This window comes from Vanellus vanellus (assembly GCF_965231255.1).
Source record: "Vanellus vanellus genome assembly, chromosome: 6".
NCBI classification, from domain to species: Eukaryota; Metazoa; Chordata; class Aves; order Charadriiformes; family Charadriidae; genus Vanellus; species Vanellus vanellus.
The window spans coordinates 18625479-18648679 of NC_138911.1; the positions used below are offsets into that span (position 1 = coordinate 18625479).

The window sequence follows — 23201 nt, forward strand, 5'->3', positions numbered from 1 at the left end:
CTGAAACATAAAGTATCTCAGGTAAGTATTATAAATGCAAAATTAAGAGTAACAAGAAATACTCTATGGTGTTCTAGGAATGGTAGTCAATTCACACAGCTTCTTGTTTTGGTCAGGCAACAGAAGGTTTGTTCATCAGGGTGTGCAATTAGCTGTCTGTTAGGGAACCAGTTAATAATCCAGGGTAATGATAGGACAAGGGGTAATGGTTTTAAACTGAAAGAGGGTAGATTCATGCTAGATATAAGAAAGAAATTTTTACAATGAGGGTGGTGAAACACTGGAAGAGGTTGCCCAGAGATGTGGTAGGTGCCCCATCTCTGGAAACGTTCAAGGTCAGGTTGGATGAGGCTCTGAGCAACCTGATCTAGTGCAAGGTGTCCCTGCTCATAGCAGGGGGGTTGGACTAGATGACCTTAAAGGTCTGTTCCAACCCAAACTATTTTATGATTCTGTGATTCTACAATATTTACACATATGAGGCACAACCTTGCTTAAACCTAAGCAAGCAGTCTTCTACATAAGCCTGAATGTACCACTGGGTACCATCACACACCACTGCGTGACGTTCCAGGACTTTTACTATGTTAGACTGGATGTCCATGTGGCACTGGCTAGCTTTTAAGATGCACAACTTCAGGTGTGCACTCCAGCAAGATGCAAAACCCAGATGCAGTTATATAGAAAGAGATACACATGAAGGCAAGAAAAATCAGAAGAGTTCCTGCTTGCTTCCTCTATGCTCAAAAGTTTACTTTTTTGTGATGCCTATGGGTAAGACATTTCATTAAATGACCACACCTGCTGAGAAGCCCAACTACTCTGTTTTATCACTTAAGAGTTGATTATTATATGAAAACTATGAGCATAATCAGAAAACTGGGGAATATGGCATGGATCAAGACATTGTGGAGTTGATGCAGACGCCTAAGTAATTACCAAGGCAAGGGACGCAAGTCAGGTGGGAATCTCCTTTACAAAGACAGGTACGTCTTCAGTTCTTTTCTATCCCTATGTTTATTAGTGCCCACATCTGTAAAAACTTGAACTTTGGCCACAGAATCAAACACAAATGGAAATGGCTGCACCAGAAATGGTATGTGCTAGGCACTGCCACCAATCTTGATGAACTCTGAACCATCTCACAGTAACCCATAATTCCCGGCAGATTATTCACAAGAAACTAACTACTCCTTTTGACCAACTCAGCGAAGAGCTAGAAAACTCATTACATTTCAAAGCTCTGGTGAATCAACAGGGGATCTGTCTGGAATGGCAGATTGCCAAAGAAAAGCCTCTAGAAGAAAAAAGTCTTGGCGATTCCTCTTTCGTGCTACCACCCTACTTGCAAAATGTCCTTCCATATGTATATATGAATGGATATATGTGTAGCAGGGAAAGGTTAAAAGCTGCCCAGCCCAGATTGACATGTGTAGCCCTTTGACGGCTTTTTCACTGCACTGTTTTCTATTGATTAAATAATCTCTATCAGATATTAAGCCCCTTGTTATTGGTGCAGCCTATAAATTATTCAGAAGTTATATAAATTCTTATGGCAGGCATGAATTTTAAACCCTAATTTGGCACCAGGCCGGGAATTCTTTTTTTTTTTTTCTCGCTTGCAAGAAAATGTGCATGCGTTAGATTTTTTTTTTTTTTTCCAAGAGACAATTTTAACTCTAGTCTGCTTGTTTGAATGGAGATTGTATTTGCTTATTACATTTGGACATGAACAGGTTTTCTGGGGAAAAAAGAGATAGTAGGACTATACCTTTGATTTATTGGGGACAAAAGGTGTTTTGAGCAGTGCCTTCATAGTGTGTAGTCATGCACACCAAGGCACTGCAGCAGCCATCCTATTTGGGCACATCATAAGAAGGGAACCAGCCAGAGGGATCCTCAGCACAGAACAGGCGGAGCTGAGACAGCACCTATCAGCTCACTGCTGCAGTTCTGCTAGTGAACACGTAATTTTGGATTTTACTCTTCAGAGCTAAGTGGTCCTTAACAACTAGGGCCCAGACACACACAACATTGCCTACCAAAGCCTGAAAATGAAATTAGGCACGTTATTATACCGTGGCCCCGGAGCTACATCTCCCCGGGACCTTTGCTCACATCACAGAATTGCTCTGCTATGGGCCTGTTTCCTCCCAAGCCCAGCATCATAGCCTGGATGGTATGCAGGTGCACATGTCAGGTAGTGAGCAGAAGACACAGTTTGGCTTTTGGGTAGAGCTTATTAAGACCGTGTTGCACAGGGCGTAGCATTAATCAGCACCACCACCTCTGTGCAAGCCCTGCTTTGTGCCAGGCTGGCATCCCTCCTGCAAGCGGTGACACCTACCCTTGGCGCAGCATCCCCTCCCCTTCCCCTGGCCTCTATCCAGCTCCTCGTCTGCAGGCCCATCCTTGACTCAAAACCTCACGTGCGCTTGCTCCACTCCTACAGCTGACTGGCTTTCCCTCGGCTACACACGCTTGTAATTCATGACAGTACTAAAACAAGTCAACAGCAGAAGAAAAGGGGTCAAAGTAGGTGGTTATGAATATTTCTCTTCATTCTAGTCAAGTCTCAGGTGGAAGATCATTTTGTCTTCCAATCCTGTTCTATTTTCTTTTCCTTTATCCACAGCATCTGACACCCCACAACCAGACTACCAAGAAGCATACCTACAAAATTAATTTTCAACGCTGAGCCCTTGGAGCCACTCCAACTTTCTGAATCCTCCTTCTGCCTTTAGACAGGTTTCCCCACAGATGGATCAAATGTCAAAGTCCTGGGCTACCAATAACAGAAGAACATGCAGAAACCTTTTTTCTCTTTCTTGACCCCTCCGACTCCTCACAAATAGTTTTCAACAAAAATAAACAGAATTACAGGAAAACGCTGCAGGAGAGGACTGGCAGCATGAATGCCTCTGCAGACTCCACCAGAGCTATAAGTCTTTGAGTCCTCCTGTCAACTGATCTTGTATAAGCCAGAAACGTGAGTTGTACATGGGTAGGAGGACATTTTAATTTTGTTATCTGTCTGGCTCATTGGGAAGCACCTTCACCTCTGAAATCAGGAGGTGGTGTGTTGTGTACATTGCAATGAGGTTTGGGCACTTGGCCAGTGATAGCGCTGTACTGCAGAATGATGAGAAAGGGACTTGTAGTGCTTAGGAAAAGAGCTGACGGCGCATTTCAGAGAACAATATTCTGATGTCCACTCCTTCTCTCAAAACAGATTCTTGTTTAAAATTCTGATCAAGTTGAACAACATAGAGAAAAATTTGAAAATCTGAAATCTTAAGCGTGAAGATTTGAAAATGAATAGATACAAATCTATACATATATATACAAGTATCTGTATGCACCTATAAACAGAAATTTACAGATCTACATATACAGACATTGATGGAAAGGGAATCACAAAATAATAGTGTAAACATCTGAAAGAAAAGGGCACGGAGTGGTCCTAGGATGTCTTTATCTCATTTCCACTCCCTGCCAAACCCTCAATAATTTAAGCTAAATAGCTAATCAAATGAGATCAAACCGATAATGCCACCACCGTTGGGAGTTCTGCAGCAAAACTCTATCAGTCAGCTTTTGGAAAGGGAAGGTCCATCTCCTGTGGACTAGATGATGGCACTTAGGTTGCCATGCTAACAGCTCCTCCAACAGTGGGACAATTGCTTTTCTAAGATCAAAAGAAAAGCTGGATTTACTGCATAAAATGCAGTAAATGTATGTATCGGAGATTTAAGAATGAAGCATAATATTGCCTCCTATAAAATATCTGAGCCAACCACTTCACTCATGAAGGAGAGGGCTTTGCATGTTGCCTCTTATTTAATCCTCAACAAGTCTGCTAATGAGAACCTCCTGCTCATTCACAGTGGTAATGCTGCTAACAGTGTATGAACTCCGTCTTCCTCTCCAGTTGCTACACAAACTCTATCTAGGTACAATTCAGGAAAGACCTTTTCTACACACAGCACAGAAAAAAGACGACTGTCACCCAGGTTCACGCAGTACATTTGCAATGCAGAAACCGTATGACCAAAGGAGTGTTTCCCCTCTGATACGCATTACAGAACACAGCAAAACTTTGTTATCAGCTTTGTCATTGCTTTGCTCATTCCCTTAGTTTATTTACATTTCCCCCAAAATCCTGACTGTCTGAACTTGGTTAGTCAAAATGACTGGTGCACACATAAATATTGGGAGCTCATTGATCATTCCTCATTACGAACCAGCAATGAAAGTTCTTAAACTCTGGGCTTACCCCATACCAGGCTACTTTAACTCATTCTTGATCTTTAAAATGGGAGCCCCCTTCCTGGCTGTTTTTTCCATTAACTTTATATGATGGGAGAGGGAAGCACAGATTGTCTATAGCTATTTCTAAGTGACCTGTTACTGTGGACTTCCAACCTTGCTTGAAGGCTGTCAGTGTGACCACACAACAAATACAAAATAGTTCAACTGTCAGTGATTTTGCTATTTTAGCCAAAAAAATGTATATCTGAGGTGGTATATCAGCACACATACAGAGAGCCACAGTGCAGCTGTGTTTTTCCCTACGCACCTAGAAATGTAGTCCACCATCTTACCAAGTAAGACAACTCAAAACACAGGATAAAGATCTGGAAGTCTTAGAATCATAGAATCATAGGGTTGGAAGGGACCTCTGGAGATCATCTAGTCCAACCCCCCTGCCAGAGCAGGGATACCTTAGAGCAGGTTGCACAGGAACGCGTCCAGGCAGGTTTTGAATGTCTCCAGAGATGGAGACTCCGCCACCTCCCTGGGCAGCCTGTTCCAGTGCTCTGCCACCCTCAAGGTAAAGAAGTTCCTCCTCATGTTTAGGTGGAACTTCCTATACTCAAGTTTGTGCCCGTTACCTCTTGTCCTGTCACTGGGCACCACCGAAAAGAGCCTGGCCCCATCCTCCTGGCACCCACCCTTTAAGTATTTATAAGCATTGATCAGGTCCCCCCTCAATCGTCTTTTTTCCAGACTCAAGAGACCCAATTCCCTCAGTCTTTCTTCATAAGAGAGGTGTTCCAGTCCCCTAAGCCATCTCCATCTCTCCACCCATCTTGGTAAAAAAAAAACACCAAAACAAACAGAAAATGAGTGCTAGGCTAACACGCATATGCTAACAGATTTTTATTATTATTTTTTAAAACTCATTTTCAGTGTTAAATAAACTGTGGAAAAAGGATTTGATTCATGGTCGCATTAGGAATCTACTCAACCAAAGCCCCTTGTCACAAATTAAATCATAAACCAAAAGTCAAACATGATTTGTGAAATTAACATTTATCGAGGAAATACTCCCCAGCGCTGCATCATGATTAGACTCTGGCATCTGAAATATCACCCATAATTCACGAGCTCCTCTGAAACCATGCCACTACTGTTACTGCTGAGATGGCATGCATGATGGAAAGGTGCTGTCACAACCAGAGAGCAATCCTTTTTTTGATGCTGGTGAGAACTAGAGGTCACTGCCTCTTATTATTTGGGAAAGTACATGCATACACACTTCTCAGCCCCCACACACTTGTAACCCTTTGCCCCTCCACAGGCGCTCTCTTCCATGTCTTAGATTTCTAATTCTGAACACGGAGGTTTGGCAGAAGCTCTGCATTGTGCCCTTTCTTTAAAATAGTGACTAATAAAAAATGAAATGTAATTAACAGTCAGTGGCTCTTTCACAGAATCAGTGTCTTTCAGCAGAGGGATTCAGCGCCTTTGTGGGGAGACGTAGACAGCTCAATCTTATCGCAGAGGAGCTACAGCACAAATAAGACTTAGGGATTGTTAAAGGCTAAACGGTCACTGGCAAAGCATGCTTTGGAGTCCAACATTTTTTAGAAGCCAGGATATCCAGATATAGCTTAAAGATATGGGATGCTTCCCCTGTCAAGGTGGTTTTCAGCAGGAAGATACTTTCCTGCCAAGGAATGCAGTCTTTTTCTTTTTTTTTAAATCTTGGAGTAAGACCATCCCCACTGATCTGATCACTAGATATTTTTCACATAGAGCAAAATAGCCCCCCAAATCTTTTTGGGGTAAAGAAGGAGAGCTCAGCTCAGCTGCTGGCCTCACAGGCATTCAGAGCAAGAAGAAAGCTGCAGCACCTCTATAACCCATCCCCTCCCTCCAAGTGATGATCACGGCCTTTCTTTTTCATGTATTAATGCATTATCTTTAAAGAGCTTTAAACTAGATTCGAAGGGGGATGGGGATAGATCCGAGCTTGCTAGCAAAAAGCCTGAAAGTGGCACGCTGGCACTAGACCTGGAAAAGATAGGGGGTGTAACCGGGCCCCTTAGGAGTAAGTCTGGGGGTGGCAGAATTTCGGCTCCCTCCAGTAAAAAGGAGAAAGGACCAATAGCCCAGCTGAAGTGCTTATATACTAATGCACGTAGCATGGGCAACAAACAGGAGCAGCTGGAAGCCATTGTACAGCATGATAATTATGATGTAGTCGCCATCACAGAAAGGTGGTGGGATGACTCACATAGTTATAGTGCTGCCATGGATGGCTATAGGCTCTTCAGGAAGGAGAGGCAAGCAAGGAGAGGCGGGGGGGTGACCCTGTATGTCAGGGAGTGTTATGAATGCTTTGAACTAAATGATGGAGATAATGGGGTTGAGTGTTTATGGGTAAGAATCAGGGGGAGAGCTAACAAGGCAGATATCATAGTAGGAGTTTGTTATAGACCGCCCAACCAGGATGAGGAGGCAGATGAAATATTCTATAAACGGCTGGGAGAAGTCTCAAGATCGCGAGCTCTCGTCCTCGTGGGGGACTTCAATTTGCCAGACATCTGCTGGGAATACAATATAGCAGGGAGGGAACAGTCTAGAAGGTTCCTGGAATGTACTGGGGATAACTTCCTGACACAGCTGGTGAGAGAGCCAACTAGGGAAGGTGCCCTGCTGGAACTGTTGTTTGTAAACAGGGAAGGTCTTGTGGGCGGATGTGACGGTTGGAGGCTGTCTTGGGAACAGCGATCATGAAATGATAGACTTTTCATACATACAAATAAACAAGGATCACAAAGAAGAATATTCCCTCTCTCTTAACCAAAAGAAAGCCCGGGGCCTTATCCTACCCGCTTTTAAATCAGAATACAGACAAACGTACTCTTTCAAACGGTGCTTCTCTTTTCGGGATTAAAGGAGAACTTAATTGCTGTAAAGCCTCATTTCCCTTTGCTACCCTTCTCCTGCAGGCAGAGCAGGCTGTGTTAGATCCGGGCCTCTGTCCTCTGCTGGGGCAAACTGGGCTTAATAGAGCCATGGCTGTTTATGTCGCTGAGGATAGAGCACTTGGCATGCAGCTCAGCGAACATCTGAGCCAGCCTCCACCCAGTGCCTGCACGAGCTCACTCTGGCAACCGCATTTCACCGCGGATGGCAGGCCCTGCCCCAAAGGAGGATGGGGAATCCAAAAGAAATTACTGCTTGCTCTAGTAAGCTAACCCTTAGGCACAGAGGCCTTACTTCTCCGAATAGGAATTCACTGCTCCGGTAACAAGACTGGCTGAACAGTCCATGAGGGATTGTTACCTCCATTCAGCACACTTTCTTTGGGCAAACAGTCATTCCCTTCTTGTGTTGTGACATTAAGGAGAGGTCACCAATGGATGGTGGTTTTTAAGAATAGTTTAATTTTTTTCAAACACTCTCTTCTACTTGAAATAACCTGTTAAAAAGCTGAAAATAACACTGAGTTCCCTACTGGGTTGCCCTTTTCCATTTGGAGAACATTGATTTTTTTTCCTGTTGTGCCAAGATTAATGTGGTCTGTTTGTTTGACAACAGATTCAACATATCTAGTGCCCTGTCAAGCCAAAACGACTCTGTCTGTGGACAACATCCCTGTCTGGCACTGGCAATGATCTGAAAAAAAAAAAAAAAAAAAAAGGCTTTGCTACTTAACTGTTACTGCAGAACCATCAGGAGATTTCAGCAGCGCTTAAAACAAAAAATTGTTATGGATGGGGCAAATTTAAAATATTATTAGTGAGAGTTGAATGAAAACTATTAGGCAAGGGAGGTTATCCAAATTATCCACTGTAACAGTCTGTTATAGTTTTGATTCAAAATGGTTCCAGATATTACAGGTACAAACCTTCCTCCCCTCTTGCTGTTTGATAGAAACCGTTCATTTGTCCTCTCTCCTCCATTTTAAGTAGGAAAAGAAACAGCAGATAAGTAAAGTATAGAAAAGCAAATGAGAAAAGCCAAGGAAATAAGGAGTGTTCCTTCCTCATCCAAGCACCAGATATCACACAGACAGCAGCTGAGGGTGAAAACATAACCTGCTCCATTCTTTCAGAAATGTTACCAAGTTCCAAAACCCTCCTCTCCCTCCCTCCCTTCCTTCCTCCTTCCCTTCCCTTTTCTCTGGCAAAAGCCAGTAATACCTACAAATATTTTTTATTTTCGTAAACATCATGCAGCTTTAAAACATGGGGATGTTCTATCAACTTCAGGATGGCTATTTCCCGCTCCACCTGGAAGAAACAAAAAGAAAGAGAAGATTAGAAGCTCGATCTTAGAATACATTAGATATTGTCACACATTTTCTTCCCATTTATCCATTTTCCACTCCACTTTATATGCAGAGGATACGGCAACTTATAACAATGTATCATATTTAGTACTCATGTAATTTGAGAAAAATTCAATTTATTCAGCCTCAGCACTCCCTGCCCTGCAGAACCGAAAACTAGCAAAATTCAAGGCTGAAAGAAAAGTATCAAATCTACCAAAGGGAATTAGCTGTAGGAGCTATATGAGCATTCAAGGCTGTTCCTGCCTCACAACCCAAAGCCAATGACATATCCTCAAAGTACAGAAACTCTAAGGTGTCACTTAGGGCTTTCCTGACCTCCCACAGGCACAGCTTGGGCCATGCTGCACTACGTGTTGCATACTCAATTAATATTAGAAAATCCCCATCCTGAAGAACTTGCAGTGTATGGAGGGGAGACAAAGAGGGGAAGACAGACAACAATGTGATTTTATAGCTGCAGAACTGAGGCACAGAAAGGGAAAGAAATATAAGAAGTGACATAAGAAGTGACATAAGAAGTACAAGGCACAACAAGAAATTAAACCCAATTACTGGAGATGTAGTGTTCACAGCCTTAAGCATAAGACTGTGCTTTCTTTCAATTCCCAATCTGTCCGAGCACGGCTACTTCTAAGAACGTGTCTTCAACACGGAATTAACAAGTTGTGACTAAGTCCCTGTAATTAGTGCAAGCCCTGTTCTCACCCAAAATTCTTATCATGACTGCTATGGTTCTTTTAACTTGAATTTACTAAGGGTATTCATTAGAGATGGAGTCAGTGCAATTCCTCAGCTGCTAGTAAAATTGCTCTGTGCTGCTCAAAGCCACCCTAACTGCTCTGATTTGACTTAGGCTAACTTGAAGGGAATTAATGTAGCACTGTGGAGACTGTAGATTACTGAAATAAACTCTGCAACAAGATGCAGTCCAAGCATTGCACAGTCAGGCATGACAAATTTCCAGGAATCCACAAAGGCAGGAAAAAGACCTAAAGAAGCAAACAAGGACAACTAGATAGGTTATTTTCCAGCCCTTCAAATAAATGATTGTCCTGTAGCTGCTACGTTAAAAAACAAAACATGAACAAACTATAAAACCATCCCTAAACATCTCTCCTGCAGCGATCAGATGAGTGATTAGGAACTTGCCCTGGTATACCCTGAGTTCTTGATGTCTTTTAATTTCCTGAGGTATCGTCATCCTCTGCTAAGCCTGAACACAGACAACTTTCCCTGAATGCCAGTAAGATATTTGGCAGGAAATTAGAAAGTGGTAGTTTTCCAGCACTGTGTAGAGGAGGTGGATTTTCCAGCATGTTGGTTATCACCCCAGATCTCTCTTCCTCTACACCACCACACAAAACCAGCAAAAGTGGCTCTCACACCCTTGGCCTTTCTCGCATATCAAGATGGAGAAAAGGGTGTTCGTACATGTGTCAATCTTAGTCTTTCAAAGACACTTATTCCTCTCTTCAGAATCCAAAGTCATGAGAGACCCACTTCCACACTTGTGATCTCTGGAAATAGCTCCATCAGAGAAGTGAGGAAAAGAAAAGTGTATCAGGAAGCTCTAATGGAATTAAGTATGCGTGTGACAACGCATGTAAACATGTATGTATGCAGTTCAGCACTGCCAGAACTGATACGAATACACAGTACTTGACGGTGACACCCTGTAGGTGTAACTTACTATGACCAGCACTTAGATGAAAGTCACTTATACAAAAAGGAAAACAAAGTTGGGCAGATTTCAACTGTACGGCTATTCCACCAAAAAAACCAAGGGGAGATCTAGTTTATTCCATTTTTGTTTCCTCTTCAAAAAGACCTGTTACTCTTCTATCTTACAAGACATGCACTGATATTTGCAGAGGGGCTTTTCAGCCCTATAATTGGTAAAGTTGGATGTGCTTCAAGAATGAGGAAAAACTAAACAGAAGAAGCACCCACTCCCTTAACACTCTTCCAGGAGCAGTGAGGTTCACCATCAGCACCATGTACCGCAGCTGCTCAGAAATTGGAACTCCAGCAAAGTTCCCTTTGGATGAGGTATTTCATGGTGAATGTGGCCATTGCACTAGCTATGGCATGGATCATCCAACCCTGTTCTCCCTCCTGGGGGATAGCCTGCCTGTGAAAGGTGAATTCTAACTGCATTGGAGATTCAATTCTGAAAAACCTCTTGGTGGGTGCAGTGGCAATGTACGTTCAGACCAAGTGAGTGATGGATGGCAGCATCCAGTCAGGGTCCTGCGTGGTTACTGTCCTAAAGCATGAGAAGAGGCAGTGATCAGAGAGAGGTGATTCAGTTACGGCACTGCATGGTCTATGTTCGATAAGAGAAAATCAGACCAGAAGGCAAGTACATACTTACTACCTACAGATTTATGTTAGAAACCAATTAAAAAGAAATAACCTGAGTTACTTTACTTTCATCATTTGAAGTGTGTGAGTGTGGCAGGTTCTGTGCATATTTTTAACTTCCTGGGAACTAAATCCTGAGAGGAAATACACTTTCAGAGGTCTTGATTTCAATCCCAGGTATGCAGAAAGTATCCGGCTTGATGCGCCTGGCAGCATTTCCCTGCAATGTATTCAGTTCAGTGGTGTGTGCTGCACCACTCCAGCGCAGGCAGCAGCCACCTTTCCACAGTCTGCTACCTCTTCTAGCTGCAAACCAAGGACAAAACTAATCTACTCATCTCAGTAAGACTTTGTATAATCCTTCAGTGAGAAGGGGCTTTATGAAGGAAAAGTGTCGCTACTGTACTTCTCATAGTCCAGGCCTTGGCCCCGTGTAGAGGAGCAAGCCGCTACTGGCTGCATTACTTCAAGAACTAGAGATTCCCAGCTCTCTACACAGCAATCTGAAAAAGATCATCCTCAAAAATCTTACAGCACTGTCCTGTCTCTTTTCCCTTCCAAAGAAAAACAATACGTCACAAAAACGCGCAATGGACCACCTTTTCAAAATTACTACTGCTGTCACTACTAACAGGTGACTCTCCCGGATCCTATTCATTTTTTATATCCCCACAGAGAAGCCAGTAATTGATACGTCTTGGACACAGACTGTAGATCTCAATAGTGATTTTACTGATGCATGGCTCGGAAGGACCTAGCAGCCACCGCGTCATTAGAAAAGGAGAGGTATCTGAACTCACTGGCAAAATAGAAGAAGCCTGAAATAGCACACAGCTTTGCCTTCTTCCCCAGAGCTTTGCCAGCCCTTGGCATGCCTTTTTTGCGCATCCCTGGGCTTGCAAGCCAGAGTGCTGTCCAGCTCAGAGTTGGCAAGGGCAGGGGAATGGAGAAACCCTGCAGGGGTGTTTGCTTTAATGCAGATGCAATTATCAGAAAGCAGGCCAAGCTCAGAATAGCCTGTCTAGGGAGGCTCAGAGTCTGTGACAAACAAGAAACATGGAGAAACATTTGCACAATAGTTACAAGAGAAAGGAAAAAAGTGAAGCCTTCTCTGTCACACAAACGCCAGGTCACGTCACAGGGTCCCAGCTACAGCCTGGGTTGCCTCATACCTCAGTAGGTTACTGATGTGCAGCACTCCAAGCACCGTGGAGCTGGGGGAAAGAGCTGTAAAAGGCAGTGCAGAGCAAATGGAGACACATTGCTAGCTTGTAACCTTGCAGGTGCCAATTAGAGGTTCTAAAAATCTATGCAGGAGGCTGATTTGACAGGATGCTCCAGCAATTCAGCTAATGACAAAGTGCAACAAGGGGGAAATGCGACCCTGAGAGGAATAATGCAAAACTTTGGTTCCCTCTCCTCCATCTCTACTTCGCCCTCCTTCTCCCCCAGAGGAAACCACATCTCTCTGGTTTACGCCCAAGTCGTCGGCACAGTCTTCACTGGTGGCAAGTGCTCTTCTCTCCTGCCTTCAGACTCACAGACACACAGGGTGCTAATTCACCTAGAAGGCAAGGAGGGCAGGTCGAGGGAACCTCAAGGTTTGTCTCAGTGATGTAAAAAGCTTCCTTTTTCTGTCATATTCACTTGCTCAATAACAATTGGGTCACCCATCACCCATGGGTGGTGCTGTGCGAACTTGAAAAATGAAGTGGACAGCTGTTTCATATTACCGGCATGTATTATATTTACCAAAGCTGTACAAGCACTATGCAACAGTCATTAGTAGCAGTGTTTCTCAAAGAACACCTACGTCGAAAAAGTTGGGGGACAGCAGATGACATTTCTCCTTGGATGCTTTGAAGTTCACAAGCAGCACGCCACAAAGCTCTGTCTTTCTCTATCGACATAAGCGCTTCCCATATTGCTCAAAACACTGGCTTGAGAAGGAAGTCTGGAGCTGTAGAAGTAGTGAGGGGCAATAAAGCCCTGCAGGTTGCAAATGTGTTGTGCCGTTTTTCCTACTCAGAGCAAAATGGTGGAATGGCGTGGGGGTGGTAGGTTTCCATGTGAAAATCAAGCTCTCTAATGTTGACTCTGCTTTGCTTTGAAGTAATTAATGAAATGCTTTTCAGAACTCATGGCTGCCCTCAGTTACTAGAAACTCAACCCAGACATGAACTTACTCTGAGTTCAGAATTACTTAGGCTCAGAATGAACTTCAAAGGATGCAGAGATTTGGATGCTCATCTAACTCCTCAGGCTTAGAACTCAGGCTGGAAACCGTGTACCAAAGTATCTACTTTCTCCAATGTCTGGCCTGCTGTGCAGTAATTTGCATTTCCATGATGACAGCACAGAAAGCAGAAAGTAAATCACTGTGATACTTCACTGAGTTGATGTGGCAAAACCAAAGGTATCAGATAGGAAGAAACTAATCTCAAGTTCTCTGGAAAGTCTGCATTCCTGCTGTAACAGAAATATCCCAGGAACAGACCCTGGGATTTTATTAATTTGGTACTTTTGCTTCCATGTTATGTGGGACTGAAAGTTATAAATGGTGAAAAATGACTGGCTTTGGTGAAGACCATCTAGGTCACCTGTTCAATCTTTCTCACAATCAATCACAGGATAAATAGGCTACTCTTGAAATCAGGAGAGAACTGCATTAAAGCAGAAATGGCTTTATATGACAAGCAACTGCAGGCCCGGTATGTCCTGTAGGGTCACTGCTGCGGGGATATCATTTGTCCAAACTTACTTAAGCCATTACCGAATCTAAGCAATACATTATATCAGTTGCATCCTTAATTTCAATGGGAGCATAAATAGAGTAAAAGTGGAAAAAAACAGGTTTTAAATGATTAAACATTAAAATGTCTTCCGCTGCAGCTCTGGATTTAGTTGATTTTTCACTTAAAGTGGTCTTTCATTACATTTGTCCAAAACTTCTTCAGCAGGCCATTATGGAAGCAAATAGAGAACCACAGACATTGTCCATCTACACAGAGTATTTCCTGCTGCTATTGTAGCCATTAGCTTCACATTTCTGAATATACCGAGCCAGATTCAAAATGTACTGAAGTCAACAAAAGGCATCAATTGACTTAAGTGGGCTTTGAATCAGACCTTCTAATGATCATTAAGTGGTATCTGGGAGAAATCTTCTATTACACAATTTTGACTAATTAAATGCTTTAACATGAACTCAGGTTTTCTGCTAAGTACTAGTAATTACAGGAAGATTCTATAAAAAGTGGATAAATGAGGAGGGGAAACTAGACTTAGATCTCCACAGAATCAGGCACCTAGACAAGGCTGTACAAACTACTTACAACAAACAGACAAAATTACTGGAAAGCTGAGCAATTCTTCATTTTATTGAAAGCTCTATTATGATCTCATTCCACTACAATTTTTGTTTGCATGCGTGCTTCTCAAAGCTATTTCCTTATAAATGAAAATGAAAATGGGTATGTGTGAGAAGCAAGTGAGATGCATATTTGATGTCAAAATTTGCATGTGCAAACTTCTATACCATGAAGCTTTAGTAGGGAAATTTATTTTCCACAAACTACTATTATAACAGAATGTCAGTTTCTACTTGTCTTTATTGAAACAAGTATTTCTCTTTAGTCCCTTCAAAACTGCAACTCTAGAGCTCCGCTGAATTTCAAAATTTGGCATGAAGTCTGAGGGTATGAAATCAGCTGAACGGATACAGTGAGAATTTCCTCAGAAATCCTTTCTGCTGGTGCAAATGCACCTCCACAACAGGAGAGGACTCTTGGCCTGGCCTGGCATATTGATTCCAAGGTCTTGAAGTGACGGGGTTTGGATCCTACAGGTTATCTAACCGTGGAAAATCCTACCCAGGAATTTCACGGTTTAACTCAGTATTTAACACCTGCACTGTTCCTCAGCACTCTGCCATAGGCGTCCGAGTAAATATGGCACTTAGACTTATCTGCAGCGTATGCTTCTTTAAGAAGCATCAGGGCTTCATGCAAGAGACACTGATGGGAGCTGACAAGGAGTGGATTTATTCATTCAGCACTTGAGATTATCTGCTGCCTGGTGGTACGCAGCTAACAAGTGACTGACGTGCAAGCCTCTGCCAGCCGTCAGCAGAATTGGCCCCTTACACCGGAAGGCAAATAGCCTCCCTGTGCCTCCTGTCACCTTTGGTGAGTGCCACATCCTGGCTGCCATCACCAAGTAGTGCAGGACACAGGACACAAACCAACAGCCACTCTGCAGGAGAAATAACCTGATCTTTGACTCGTCTTTCTTTTTCCCTCCTTATCCAGGTTTTTAATGTTAATGTGTACTGTGCTTTCTTTCACCTGATGCAGAATGTTTGCACAGCTGTTTTTTTGGGTTTTGCTGGGGGAAAAAAACCTAACTCATGTGCAGCCAGCCCAGTATTTATGAGAAACCCATCATCCCCAATCAGCAGCTACAGCCAAGCCTGTGTGAACACCGGTAGCTACTGCTCCAAAGCAGCACGCTCAGTCCCTCTTGTGTGAGCAGCCCTCTCTGCCATGCCAGACCTGCAGTGCTCACAACCAACTTAGAAATTTAAGTCTATTCCCCACAAGCAATGCTGTAGGCAGTACTCACCTGCAGCTTTTTCCTGCTGAAGGGCCAACAAACTTATGCCTGGCTCGTTTCAGGGATGTATATCTTAAGAGAACGCAAGAGCAGGAAGCCACCAGGCCCTGTGCAGGAGCGCAGGAAAGGAGCGCAATTTGTAATTCATTTTCCCGCAGTGCAAGTTACTTCTACTTAAGGTAGAAAGTATATTCAAGAACATTTAATGCCCTGTGGGCTGCTATGCTCAGCTACGGAAACACAGTCACTACGCACAAAAGAGAAACAAGACGCGAAATTGAGGGGTACGGAGAGCTCAACTTCAAACAATACAAGTGCAGAGGTCTTTGAGGTATTTGAGACATCATAGATTTAATATGGGCATTACCAAACACAACATTGGAATGTCTGAGCCAAAGAGTGGGTGGAGGATGCAGGAGATGCTGAATCCCATTAAGGGAATATGGGCAAGCACAAAGGAGGTGGTATAGCACAGAACAGCATAACATTCTGCCAAAAATGTAGTGTAGAGTTGCTGAGAGCATTGGTTGAGGATATGATAAAGCAGAGTGGTTCCCAAGAGCATCCAGGAAAGGCACTGAGACGGTGAAGCGATGCTGACAGAACCATGGACTGGATCCTTAAGGGAGTCCACCATCAGTAGGAAGAGAAATTTAAAAGCACAGTTTTGGAAAAGCTTCAAAGGATAATCTCTCCACCATTTCCTATGTGTCTCGGCTAGCCTCTTTCCCCCTCTTCCTCGTTTTCTCCATTAGTCACACTGGCCTTGTTCAACTTTTTGGCATTGTCTTACACAAATGTCCTTTACACTTTCTCCCTAATACTCTTCCAGAAGCAATCAATAGGATTGCTGCTGTTTCCTTCTCTACACCTTTCCTTAATGGCCATCTCTGGTTCCCTAAGAAATAAGGCAGGTAACAAATGCTCCAGGGGAGGGCAGAATAGCTGCAGCTTTGCAGAGACCGGAGGCAGAATGCCAGACTTCATCCTTCCTTGCCCCGTTCCACAACAAGCCTAATGACATCAATCATTTCAAAGAGTGGAAAACAGATAATATGCTTTTGTTATTCTACTATATTCTCCTGTCCTTCACTTTTGGGTGTCCCTTGACTCTTTAGATGGATATTTGTATGTACTTGTATATTAGGATCTACAAATGGTTGATATCTAGAAGGGATTCTCCATCCCAATAGTCCCTTACAGCTGGCAGTGACGGAAGCAGAGACCAAAACATGCCATTGCTCTCCCCTTTGTTTCCATTTTCCAAATATGCTGTTGAAGCATAATTGCACCTCCCAGAGGCACATGGTCCCAGACAAACAGCAGCATGGACCTCACCCAGAAACTGTGAAGAGGCCAAGGGCAACACAGACTCACAAAGTTCACATTTGCACTTCGCTTTGCAATAAAGAGGGAGCCTTGAGGGGAGGCCTGGCAGCTGCAGGCAGAGGAATCAACAGCTGACTTTCTGCCAAACTGTAGAGCCAGCAGCTGTGTACTCAGGGAGGGTGAGGAACCCTTCAGCCCAGCTCTTCTACCACAGCAGGTCAGCAACACTTTCCATGGCACTGCAGCATGAACAGCAGCTCCCGCCTGATGTGCGCCAGCTCTACATTAGCATTTCTATGTCCATCTTAGGGACACCAATCCCAAGAACTACTTATTCTTATCTGTGATGTTGAAATTAGTTTTCTTTGTCCATAAAATAAGCAGTCTTAGCATAGACTGTGACTGAGGAATGCACTTGTTCAGTGTCTATAATGACATGACCATAACTGTTGACGAAATCAACCAGCACTTCAGTACCAACCATCCCTGCCCACCCATCTGAACAGCATGGGAAATCCGCAGTGACCTCTCAATATCTTCATCTCTGAGCTACCTGTTTGGATCTAGCCAACAGCAGACGGTCTCAAAGCCTGTTGCTCTCAGCCCTTTGGTGACTCACACAGCAAAATTAGCTTTATGGACTCAGCCTCAGTCCCACGTCAGGAGTAAACTACCGGTGGACTGTTAAAGTGCTATCGTAAAACTGTCCCCCTCTTCAATTACCACACATCAGTGCTGAGAAATGACACAAGCTTTCAAGATGATGCTAGCCCTGACGCAATAGCTTTGTCCATGGTGCCTGCCACTTCTTCCTTCAACATCAGGGATGCAGCAAAGATAGCAACACTGGCTGGGAGCTTTCCATTGGGTTTCAACCTGTAAAAGGATGGCTAATAAGGCAGGAATTGTAGTACAAAGCAAGAGGCAGAAAGAGAGAGGAGAGGAGAGGAGAGGAGAGGAGAGGAGAGGAGAGGAGAGGAGAGGAGAGGAGAGGAGAGGAGAGGAGAGGAGAGGAGAGGAGAGGAGAGGAGAGGAGAGGAGAGGAGAGGAGAGGAGAGGAAGAAATAAAATTGCATATTTGGCCTCAGTCTTGAGGCTGCCTGTGCTCGCTCCCCATCTCTCCTCAGGTTCACCCCGCAACACAAAACATTACAGCAAGACTTGTACTCCCCTTGGTGAAGACAACGTCTTCCTCTGTTTTGTACAAGCAACAGAAGCAGCAGAAAATTAGTCGATTGCTGCCATCAGCATCCAGGATCTCTCACAGCTGGGAGTTAAGAGATCAAAGACAGTAACGAAGGAACATTTTGTTTCTCAGTTATTTTATCTCTGCTCTTCTCATATCCTTCCCATCACACACCAGTCCCTTATTGCTGGAGGTGCTGATGACATCTTGCAGCCTATCAACATCAATATCAGGATCAAGAAACCTCTTGGCAAGGGAGGTTTACAAACACCATTGTAAAGACAGGCTCTCGAGCATCTCAGAACAGGCAATGAGGATAAGCCAAGTCATTCCTTCTTCACATTGTCCAAACCTCCTTGAGAAAAGAGGGGTCAGACATCCTTGGCCACATCCTTAAAGAATGGTCCAGCATATTCTCCGGAGCTTTATACAATTGTTTTCCACATCTTCATTATATTTTCCAATACATTATTCAGTCTGGTCAGACCTTCAGAAGTACTTAGCACTGGCCCATCACTTTATCTCAAAGTTCATGGGATTCTTACTACCAAATGAGACCAGGGTCAGCCAGTAATGAATGGCAAATTCCATCTTTTAGTTCTAAGTCCCTAGAGACAGGTCTTGTAATACGAGGCCTACCTCGCTATTTATGAATCTACTCCTCGAACATTACTTCCCAGATCCCGCAGTACTTCTGAGCCTTTCTGAGTCCTAATGGTGAATTCTTCAGTTCACCATCCTAAACCACAGCCAAAAGCATTCCCTATCCTAAACCAGATAATCTTTTCCACATAGTGACAATCACTTCTGCAGTATAGAAACTTCTCCCTTGAATTACCTGTGTCACTCTGAAGCAACCTATATGGGTATGACAAGTGCTATACTGCTGTGCAGATGCACCCACCAACACAGCATTATGGAGACCAGGAAAAGCAAAGAACTGAAGGCATTTTAAACTTGAGGAAGGTGGTATTTTCATTATTTGTGATGATGATGTTGTGGGTCATGCATCTTCAGAACAGTCATCTTTAAGTGCCATTGCTTATTTGAGTCTCTTCCCATTCCTTTGTATCTGCCCTACGCAACACATCTAATACAGAGTTCCAAGCTATTTGGCTTCTGATGAAGACCAAAGACAGGATGCAACACTTTGTTATGTCAGGCAATAATGCATCGCTAAAGAAAGTGCTAATGACTCAAAAATTACATAGAGGAAGCAACAGGAAAGTTCTAATGATAAGCAAATCAGCTTAATTGTCTGAAAAGAATGGACTTGCCTGGACACGCTTACTCTAGCTATTCCTGAAAGTGGCAGAGCAAGCATTCCAAAAACAGAAGAAAATTTTAAAATTGGGGTTCACTTAAATCATACCATCTTAGGCCTGCACACCTATGCTTTGGCATATACACAGGCATCCTCCTTTCACAACCTAATTCAAAATCCCTTGCACTTGCCAAATACTTATGATAACACTTACATGTGCAGATTTAAAAGTGCTCGCAAACAATTTGCTAAGAAGATGGCAGGCTAAATTTGAAAGTAGCAATATTTGAAATGGACAGCTGGGCTAGATCTACCACCCTCCCTCCCCAGCTTTTCAGCATTTTCTGCCAGAGATCACATTCATCAGTCAGCTGAACCTTGTTTCCAGATGTTTGGAACATGCAAAAAACAACCTGTGAATCGGGGAGTTTTCCAAGACTCAGCAATATGGTCACAACAGAGTTTTGGAATGAAAAGGCAAGGGATGCTGTTCATGTCATCCTCTACAGAAAAAAACCCCCAATTACATCTCTTCATAGGAGACATAATTAGCTCCCTTCTTTCCAATGGAGAAAGCCTTTCCCTCCATGAAAAGCTTATACTGCCGCCCACGCAAACACAGGACAGACAAAAACCCCACCAAAATCGTGCTGAAGCAGAGGCCGTGCTGAGGAAGCCCAGCAGTAACCTCTGATAGGAGGAAACGGTGCCTGTGCTGTGAGAGTCACATGTTGAATCCTGACTTATTTGGGAGGAAAGTAACGTAGAGATGCTCTCCTTGCACCATACAAAACTCAGTGAGTTTGGATGTAAAAGCTCACGTTATTTAGGGGTAGCCGATCATTACATGAATGGATGTAAGATGGCAGGGATTAGAGTCCATTCTACTGCTGTATAATATGGATTTGTGTGTGGGTCACAAATTTCATTCCTCTACTGACTCCTACCCTTAAGCTCATTACAGCACAAAACCAGAAATAATTCCTATTCACAGTCCATCCTCTGAGTAGGAAATGTACACTCCAGGTAAAGGATTTGCCTTCTGTGCTCTGTTGCTAGACACCCTGGGAGAGTAGGGCAACACTTTCTTTTAGTTGCTCTGTGCTGGACCCGTTTTGCCAGGTCCAAGGAGCCAAGGTGAACTAAAGACTTCTGCAAAACACCCTTGCAGGGTACTCAGGAAAGCTCTATGGAAGATTGCTCCAACCCAGTCTCACATTTTGTTTGCCAGAGGAACACAGTAACATTGACAAGTCCTTTTTGTTTCTGAGAGTCCTAAAATTATTGCCGGGTGATATTCAGTGAGAAAGCCTGGGACAGTAGCTGATAAGGAATCGTGGTGACTTTAGGAGGCCAGCCCTCTTTTCTCCAGAGATCTACGTAACTGTTAAACAGAGTTGAGGCAATTTCCCCTCCATTGTTAAGAGTCTTAGTCCCTCCCAAGTGGATGACTTGAGAGTTGTCTAGACTATTGTCATGTCATATCGTTCTGCTGCCCACATGTTCTTGTATTTGGAGCAGGGTAACGTTACACAGCCAAAGTGGGAGCCTGTTCTTTATTTTGGAGTGGATTCCTTATGCCACCACAGAAGCCACTCAAGAATAACCATGTTCTGTGAAATCCTAGGGACTGTGAGAGCCTTTTTTTTACTATTCCTCTTCTGGTTTTGCATTCTTATATGCTTGCTAGTGTTTCTCAACTGTTAACTTTTTCTGCTTCATACTACTTTTTTTTTCTGAGGCAGAAGTGATTTTCCTTGCAATTTTCCATACCTTTTCCATGTTCCCTTCAGGGTGGCTGGGGACATGAACTTGTAGAAAATGTTTTACTTCCATTTCAACAAAGTGTTTAAGGTGCATGCTTTAGTCGGCACCACTACTATATAGTCTAGGGCCTACCTGCAAGCAATAGAAAGACAGCAAAGTGATGAAAAAAGTGACAAAGAAAAATTACCTTGTAACTTCTAGCAAACCTATAGGTTTGTGACAAATTTAGGAGAGTAACAGGTTTAGTTTGAAAGCTCTTGGTGGCCAAAATGAATGTTTTTGGTGGCCAATGAGGAAGTGGGGATAGTTGTTACTTCTGACCCATTAGCACACATTTTGCAGAGCTACTTTTTTGATGAGATTCCTTTGGACATGTCTTCGTTTACGCAGGGAACTAGGCAGTGTTGTCCCTCTTCCTTCTGTGGGAACAGTGACCTGTTTGAGAAACCTGAGATGTCTCAACAGGGTATAATTTAGCACTCTCCAGGCATACCAAGATCCCTGAAGCACTGTTGTGTCTCTCTGATCCCTTATCTTACTCATGATCTGCAAATGACCAGTCACTTCAAGCCCACAGGAGAGGGGGTTGCTGCCTACATACCGAAAGCCTGAGTTTGTCAGTTCTATCTTCAAACAAATGAGCAGAAGCTTCACTTAGTGAAAATAAATACAAGCATACAGCTCTGATTACGGAAATAATAGAATAGTTAGTTGGAGGGGATATTTAAAGGTCATCTAGTCCAACTCCCCTGCAATGAGCAGGGACATCTTCAACTAGAGCAGGTTGCTCAGAGTCCTGTCCAACCCGACCTTGAATGTTTCCAGGGATGGGGCCCCCACCACCCCTCTGGGCAACCTCTTCCAGTGTTTTACCACCCTCAGTGTAAAAAATTTCTTCCTTACATCTAGTCTGAATCTACCCTCTTTCAGTTTAAAACCATTAGCCCTTGACCTATCGCAACAGGGTCTGCTGAAAAGTCTGTCCCCATCTTTCCTATAGGCCCCTTTTAAGTACTGGAATGCTGCAATAAGGTTTCCCCGGAGCCTTCTCTTCTCCAGGCTGAACAGTCCCAATTCTCAGCCTGTCTTCATAGGAAAGGTACTCGATCCCACTGATCATTTTTGTGGCCTTCCTCTGGACATGGTCAAACAGGTCCATATCTTTCCTCTGCTGGATCAAGTACTCCAGGTGGGGTCTCACCAGAGCAGAGTACGGGGGCAGAATCACCTCCCTGGACCTGCTGAGCACGCTTCTTTTGATGCAGCCCAGGATATGGTTGGCTTTCTGGGCTATGAGCACACATTGTCAGCTCATTTCCAGCTTTTCATCGACCAGTACCTGCAAGTTCTTCTCAGCAGGGCTGCTCTCAATCCCTTCATCTCCCAGCCTGTATTGATACCGGGAGTTGCCTTGACCCAGGTTCAGTACCATGCACTTGTTGAACCTTATGAGGTTCACAAGGGCACACTTCTTGAGCGTGTCCAGGTCCCTCTGGATGACATCCCATCCTTCAGACATATCAACCGCACCACTCAGCTCAGTGTCATCCACAAACTTGCTGAGGGTGCATTCAATCCCACTATGTCATTGATGAAGACATTAAACAGTACTGGTTCCAACACAGACCCCTGCAGGACACCACCTGTCACTGATCTCCACCTGGACATTGCACCATTGACCTCTGGATGCAACCATCCAACCAATTCCTCATCTACCAAAGAGTCCACCCATCAAATCCATCTCTCTCCAATTTAGAAAGAAGGATGTGGTGGGAGACCATGCCAAAGGCCTTACAGAAGTCCAGATAGACGACATCCATAGCTCTTCCCATGTCCTCTGGTATAGTTACTCCATTGTAGAAGGTCACTAGGTTGGTCAGGCAGGACTTGCCCTTGGTGAAGCCATGATGGCTGTCTCAAATCACCTCCCTGGCCTCCATGTGCTTTAGCAAATAGCCATAGAAATATGAAGCAGTTCTTTAAATATGAAACAGGAAATAAGCAAAAGAAGAAAAAAACAAAGCAATCAGCCCTCCCTTAAAAGTGGTCTGAATATTTTCAAATAAGACAACGTTCCTTGTAGAGGG

At 43.7% G+C, this 23201-nt stretch overlaps 1 protein-coding gene across 1 annotated transcript in view; it reads right to left on the reverse strand.

The window, feature by feature from the left end:
* Positions 1–23201, reverse strand: part of BRSK2 (BR serine/threonine kinase 2) — a gene marked incomplete at both ends in the record, with an annotated part of 331243 nt that overhangs the window by 101984 nt on the left and 206058 nt on the right. The window contains one exon of the mRNA XM_082485191.1: positions 8443–8528. Coding sequence (XP_082341317.1) covers positions 8443–8528 — 86 coding nt within the window. The remainder of the gene's footprint in view (positions 1–8442; positions 8529–23201) is intronic.